The 7,282-nt window shown below is 58.2% G+C and overlaps 1 protein-coding gene across 1 annotated transcript in view; it reads right to left on the bottom strand.

The window, feature by feature from the left end:
• The window catches only part of GLP1R (glucagon-like peptide 1 receptor), a 25,351-nt gene extending 18,383 nt beyond the window's left edge, over nt 1–6,968 (bottom strand). Inside the window, exons 1-4 of the mRNA XM_014545719.1 lie at nt 6,911–6,968; nt 5,854–5,913; nt 5,690–5,812; nt 4,936–5,043 (exon numbers count right to left, since the gene is read on the bottom strand). Of these exons, the coding sequence (XP_014401205.1) occupies nt 4,936–5,043; nt 5,690–5,812; nt 5,854–5,913; nt 6,911–6,968 (349 nt within the window). The remainder of the gene's footprint in view (nt 1–4,935; nt 5,044–5,689; nt 5,813–5,853; nt 5,914–6,910) is intronic.
• Nucleotides 6,969–7,282: the final 314 nt, after the last annotated feature.

Here is a 7,282-nt window from a genome sequence, read left to right as displayed (position 1 = left end):
GGGGGGGGGGGGGGGGGCGGCGGGGAGGAGAGTGAGAAAGAGGGAAGCAGAGGGGCTGGGGAAGGGAGAGGACACTGCCTGGGGCACAAACCAACAAATCGCCCAGTTACCCAGCACTCAGCCCGCGGGAGCCTGACCCTGCTGATCCCTACTCGCCACCGCGGGCTCAGGGCCTGGCACTCCACGGTTGCTGGAGCCCGCCCATCACGCCCCTTTGCACACCCACTCTGCAGGCTGCACACTCACAGAACCTGTCCCAAGCACCTGCTGTGTGCCCGACACCTCTGAGCGTCACAACCACCTGACACAGTTCATTCCATTTGGCAGGAGGAGAAACGGAGTCTCTAAGAAGCCAAGCGACCTGCCCCAGACCAGCCAGCCAGGGCGCAGCAGGGGCGGGACTCAGACCCCAGCTCTCTGCCTCCAAAAGCCAAGAGTTAGCAGCCACACGCACTGCCAGGAGTCAACCATGGCCACGTGCCGTTTCTCCTCTGCCCTTCCCGAGGCCGATCACCGACATCCAGGGTCCTCCCGGCAGGTCCTCCTGCCAGCGGGACCCCAGGCCGGCCGCACCCTCTGCTCAGGGCCAGCGGGGAGGACGGGAGGATGGGGAGGTGGTGTGAGCACAGATGTGGCGCTACTGGCAGAGCGTCAGGGATCACCGCATCCCTGAGACCGTCTGTGTGAGGGTGGCTGTCAATTATCCTTCAGCAGCAGCAAATATTAAAACCCAGGGCTGGCTCCTGGCTGGGCTGTGGTCCCCAGATGCCCATCTCGGCCGGGGGTGCAGCGGGTCCAGGCCCAGCCCTGCTTATCAGCCCAGCTTTATCTGGCCCGGGAGCTGCTGGTAAATCAGCCAGGGGCTTGGCTCTGGTCTTGTCAACACCAGGAGGCAGCCGGCCGTGTGCCAGGAGGCCCAGGGATATTTCATTAAGTCAGACCCTGGTGTTGGAAATAAAACCCCCAATTAAACACTTCCCCTCCCGGAAACTGCAGCGGCGTCTGTAATCAAGCTCACAGCCGCCCTTCCACGTGGCTGCGGCACGAGGGGCCGCGGAGAGCCGCTCATGAATCCATTAGCTCTGCTCTGGCAACGGCAGTGCCAGCAGGATGCCTGGCCCCTCTCACAGACCACAGGCCCAGCTGGGGCCCCCGAGGGGGGTCGCAGGCCCTCCCCAAAGTGCTGACACGCAGGTCCGAGGCGGGGCTCGGGCCGAAGGCATCAGTGTGGGGTGAGGTGAGGGTGGAGCACCGATCATGGCCTAGGAAGAGGAGGGCAGGTTCTGAACCGCACAGACTCAAGTTCAGATCCCAGTTCCGCCTCCACCGGCCACGGGACCGGGAACAGACCTCCTGGGCCTCAGTTTCCTCATTTGTCAACAGGACCATAATGACTGCCCTGCCTGGGTCTGCGGGGTGACGATTAGGAGATGAAGCGTGTGAAGGGCCTAGTGCACAGGAAGCCTTCAACACATGGTCCCCGTGGGACCCTGCTGCTGCGCCCCCCACCCCACTTTCTCCAAAGAGCACCCCTTCACTGAGGCTGGGGCTGGGGCTCAGGACACCTCCTCAGCCAGAACTCCTCCAAAGCCAAGTTCGTTCCCGTCTCCCCTTGGCAACCCGGGCCCGCCACGGGAGCTCTCACGCTGCCACTCAAGGGAGGCACCTGTCAGAGTTTCCAGACCTGTGAGTGATAGGCCACTTTAAACGCGTTTTATGTCTCCCGTGTAATTAGAACTGAGCTAACAAGCAGGTAGAGATCGGGAGGGGCTACAGCTAACGAGACCAGAATGATGGGTGATAAGCAGATCGCTGTGTGTGGGTGGGCGGCCCTCCTTCCCCTTCTTCCTCTGCCTGTTCGTCCAGGCCCGATGTCACCTCTCTCTGGAAGCCACATGTGGGCAGGAGAGGTGGCTCTGACCTCCCTCAGCACACTTCCCGGCTGCTGAGCTGCCCTCTTCAGCCCTGTGGTGAGGGGTCACCCCTATGCCCAGTGCACACACTCACACACCCCTCAGCGGGACTCTCGCTGGCCGCCCCAGCTCCTGACACAGACCTAACTGTTTTGAATGTAGTTCTTTCTCTGATCATTCATTCCTCGGCCTGCTCTGCCCCCCGGAGGCTGACCCCTGTGGACAGCATCACCTGGGCTCTCTGACCTCCACTGGGTTTGACCAGGGGACGTGTCGGCAGAAGGTAGGAGGGTGGGAGGGGGAGAGGCTGGGGGGTTTCCTCCCTGGCTCCCTTCCTGCCTTGATTTGGAGGGTCAGGCAGTGGCTTCAGGCTGGCCTCTCTGTCACCACGACCTCTGGCTGTCATGGGGGCCCCAGAGCCCCGTTCCTGCCCCACTCGGGTCCAGGGGTGCTAAGCTTCCCTCAGCTGTAGTCCGTGGTGCTTTATGTACCTGCCGGCCCCAGCTCTGCCCAGCCTCTGTAAGTGACCCACCACTAAACTCTTCCACATCCCGGCTGAGTGTGTGTTCTGCCAGGATCCCGCCCGAGACAACCCTTCCTTCTGCCCACCCCAACCCGTACTCACTGGCCACTCCCTTGGTCAGCCCAAGAAAGATCCCAAACTGCCCCCTTCCTGCTCCCACATGCCCTGAGTGGGGGTGAGGGAAGCCCCCGGTGCCAGCCCCTGCCCAGGGGGCGGCCAGGACAGGCCAGAGGCAGCAATTCTGCTGCGGGAGCCGGTGGGTGTCTCTTCAGATCCCTACCTCAGGGAGAGGGGCAGAGGAGGCGGCGTGGGTGAGTTTGAGTGTCAAAAAGGGGCATGAATTAGCGCGGGAGTCAGGGAGGGGCGGGGGCTGGCAGGGGCCTGGGCTGTGCCGTTATCTTCGTGTAGAAAGCAATAAAACTGTGTTCGCTCATAAACGGGCACCACCAGGACCTATTTCCTGCTCAAATAAAATTAAAGGTGATGGATGGAGCCAGCGGCAGCGGGGGAGCGGGGGGCGGCTTGTGCTGAGTGATGGGCCCTGTCCGGCGCCTGGCTCCGGGGGGTCTAGGGCGCAGCCCAGGCTGGCCTGTACGCAGCCTCCCAAACCTCTGGGAGGCAGGGGACGGGGAGGTATTCCGGGAGGTGGGGGAGGTAAATAGGGTGAGAAAAAAATTAACAGCAGCCATTTTTCAAGAACCTGCAATCCTCCCAACACCCCCATCACCTGGCTCCATCCCATGTCCCAGGTGAGCCAGCTGAGGCACAGGGAGGTCTGAGGATTCCCCCAGCTCACACAGCCGCTCAGACAGCAGCCAGCACAACCACTGGATTGTAAGACTCGGCTTTTCCATCTCTGGAAAGAGGGCAGGCAGCTCACTGCTCTCCCTCAAGCTGTGTCCAGCCAGCAGACGCCCAGCCACTCACCTGTCTCCATGCCCAGGAATACACATGTGCATACACACGTGTGCGTGCGCGCACACACACACACACACACACACACACACACATGCTCATGCTCGCACACTCAGGGAAGTCTGGGATAGCAATTAAGCCAGACTCCTGACTGAGTCCGGGGTCTTCTATTTACAAGCTGTGTGAGCTTGGGAAAGTCACTCAGCATCTCTGTGCCTCGGCTTGTGCCTCTGTAAAATGGGAAGACAATCAGAGTACTGGCCTCATAGAGTTGTTGTGAGGATGACATGAGTTTAGGTATGTAAAGTGCTTACAACAGGCCACAAGGTGCTATGTAAAGGGCCCTGTTGTAGCCAGGCTCGCCCTGAGCACCTCAGGGAGGTGGTGTCCCGGGGGTGGAGAAGGAGAGCAGCTGTAGGACTCCTGCTGCGGCTTCATATGACCTCAGTCCTGAGTGCTGAGGCGAGGCTCATGCCTGGCCCTGCCAGGTGACCTGATGTTCAGCTAAAGGGCGCCTCCTCCAGGAAGGCCGCTGGCAGGGCCTCATTTTCACACTTGCTTCTGGGCTGGTTTCTGCTTGGTCTCAGGTCCCCTCGGGCACAGTGGTTACTAGTAAGATCACAGGCTGGGTTCAAATCCTGGCTCTGCCGTTTACCACATCATTTGGAGCAAGTAGCTTAAACTTTCTGGGGCCCCAGTTTCCTCATCTTTACAAGAAGCATAACCAGGGGGTAGTAGTAAAGATTAAATGAACACCCTGCTTTCAGGCAATACTTGGCACACACAGTAGGTACTCAATAAATATCAGCCCTGACTATAATCATTGTTATGAGAGAGTGTCTTTTCTCCCCTGATTGGGACTGAGCTCCTGGAGGTAGGGTGCGTGTCTTCGTTAACCTCCCTGACACCTGAGATAGATGGGTAGTGTGGGGGTGCATTAACTACCCCTCCAGTCAGAGACCCCCATGCAGCCTCTGTAGGTCTCTGTACTCCAGTGACCCCTCACTTATCTGGTCACACCTTTCCCCATGCAGGGCGTCCCCTGCAGGCAGGAGTGAGCTGGAAGGCCTTAGGAACAGCTCCCCAATGTCCTTACCACTACTCCCACTGGGTCCATCTGACCGGCGAAGCCCTGAAGAGTTAGGAGGTGGCTACATGCCACCACCAGGTACAGAGCACCTACCAACACCCAGCACATATACATGCATACATGCATGCATGCATGCATACATACATCAGAGCAATGGCACCTCTAGGTAAGGTGCCTCTGTGAAACCCCAGCACTGTTCCCACCTGGCTCCTTTCCTAACTACTGGATGAGGGGCCCACGTTTCTCCTTAAGTCAGACCCCACACTTCCCCCACCCCACCTGCCAGCACAGCCTCAGGCCCAGTTACGCCCAATGTCCCCCACTGCCCCTCACCCCAAGGAAAGGCAGGCAGGATACCCAGAAGGAGGCCTAAAGACCTTCTGGGGTGAGGAAGGCTATGTCCCAGTGGAGAGGAAGCAGTGTGCACCCCACCCCAACTGCACCCCAGCCTCCTGGACGCCGGAGGGTGGTCCACACCAGGGGAGGGGACTCACCGCTGTTGGCCCAGGGCAGGTACCAGGGGCAGCTGACATTCACGAAGGAGCCAGGTGGCCCGTCTGGCCAGCAGGCATAGTCATCAAAGGTCCGGTTGCAGAACAGGTCTGGGTGCAGAGAGAACAGTCCTGAGTCCCCACCTGTCCGAGGCACTTCCCCACCACGGGGCTGGTGGGGGCAGGACCCTGCGCTCTGCGAACCTCCACTGAGCACCTACTGTTTGCCAGGCAAGCAGACTTGGCCACTTAGCAGCGGCACTTGGAGCAAGTTGCTTAATGTCTGTCTTCCCTCATCTGTAAGATGGGGGTAATCCCGGTTCCACGGGGCTTTGTGGGGACACATAGTGCATGACATGGAGATGACGGACCATAGTAAGTGCTCAATAAACAGTCTCCATAGGACTATTCTTACTCATTGCATTCGAGGGGGGAATGGTAGCTCACATGGCTGTTCTCACCGTCCTAAGGTTGCTGCGTTGTGATTGCAGGGTCAGGATTTGAACCCAGGCCTATGGGTCTCCTAACCCCCCTACCCCCAAACATTCATTGTTATAAATATGCTGGTGGGCCTACCGTCCCTGCACAGGCTGGGAAGTGCTGAGGACACAGAATGGAAAGGCCTGAGGGGCCCAAGCCGGGGACAAGGGGCATAGACATCAACAAGACAACACCCCAAAGCATAGGGCAGATATGGCATCCCAGAGGCAAAGGATGCCCACCCGAGGCACGGGGGGCGGGGGCCACCTGGACTCACCTGTGGCTGGGGGTGGAGCCTCCGTCAGGAAGCGCTGGCACTGGTGGCGATATTCGCGCCATTTCTGCACTGTCTCCGAGAGGGACACGGTGGCGCCCTGGGGGGAGGGCAGAAATGGGGGCCCTCTGGTTCAAGCCAACCTCTCTTCTAACCCCGCCCCCAACACACCTGGTTCTGGATGTCCAGGGGATCTAGAGCCCCGAACTCCACCAGGTGCTGGCGGTCTAAGAAGGGGAGGGAACCAGTGGCACTTCAGAGGGACGTTTTTATGTCTCTGTCCCTCCCAGGGACTGGTGCCCAGTCTGATGTGTGGCAGTGCCCAGCAAGTGTCTCCTGACTGGATGCTAGGGGGGAGGAGTGGGGGGAAGGGAGGGGAGGATGGGTGTCAATCATGGTCTCCTCTGACCTCACCGAGGAGGAAGTCCCTGGGAACCCCATACTTTGTGACTGCCAAGGGCTCCACTCCCAGTGCCCAGTCACCCTGCCAACAGGATTCCCAAACTTTCAACCATTCTAGAAGGTAAATACAGGCCCAGAGTGGGAGAGGGACGCAGTCAGGGTCACACAGCACCCTAAGGGGCAGAGCTGAGGCCAGCTGGAGTCCTGGGGGGCACGGGTGTGGTGGGGCTCACTGCTGGTAACTCGATCCCTCCTGCACAAAGCAATCCTGTGGGGGAGGCAACACCACTCCCCAGTGTTCCCCTTTAACATAACAACACAGGTCAAATATGCAGCTCAGCTTCAGTCAGCTGGAGAGGGGGAGTCCTGGGGACCTGGTGTGAAGGGGTCAGGAAAGTTCCAGAACATGGAGCTCAGGCCTGTGATGGGAGGGGTCCCCCATCTGTGACCAGGGGAACATGAGTTTCAATTTTCATATAAGGTAACAGAACTGGCCTTTTAGCATGGGGACCCCGATGGACCCACCCAAGTGAGAATGGTCCCTTCCAAACATTTTTATGTACTTCCTTTAGGTTTGTCTTGAAACTCTGTTTCTTTCCTTTCCTTTTCTTTCCTCTTCCTTTCTTTTTTTTTTCCTGAACAGGTTCAAGATTATAAATATTCCTCATGTAGAGGCTGCAGATGCTGAAATGACCAGGGAGCCCCACATGTAAAATTTAGGATCTATATATAATTTAAAACAAAATTTCACTTTTTGAAATCACAAAAATAGACACGTGTGCTGAAATCAAAATAGTTTGCTTTGGAAGCTCACAGCCTTACTGGTCTGGTTTCTGAGTATCCCGCCCACGGGGGAGCTGAGTCCTGGCTTATAAGACATGGCCTGGCCCGTAAAAGACACAGGGTACCATGTGCTGGTCCCCCAGGGAGGGGACCAGGCCTGCTTGAGCCCCAGCCACATTCCTGGAGTAAGCGTGCTGAGGCCACAAGGGCCACCTGGAGGATGGAGCTCCTCTGAGGGCAAAGTTCAAGTGTATTTGTTAAATAAATAAATAACATGATTCCTTAATCAACCTCAACAGCAGCAAAGGCAGCAGCAGGATTTTAGCTACAAGTGAGGCCTGGTGGACCCATCCCACCCTCCAAATCCCTTTCCTGTGGCTCCGGCCCTGCCTGCAGGGGCTGCTGGGGCAG

This window comes from Myotis brandtii, unplaced genomic scaffold, assembly GCF_000412655.1.
Source record: "Myotis brandtii unplaced genomic scaffold, ASM41265v1 scaffold420, whole genome shotgun sequence".
NCBI lineage: Eukaryota > Metazoa > Chordata > Mammalia > Chiroptera > Vespertilionidae > Myotis > Myotis brandtii.
Note: the sequence above shows the minus strand (reverse complement) of the source record. Positions and strands in the feature narration are given on the sequence as shown.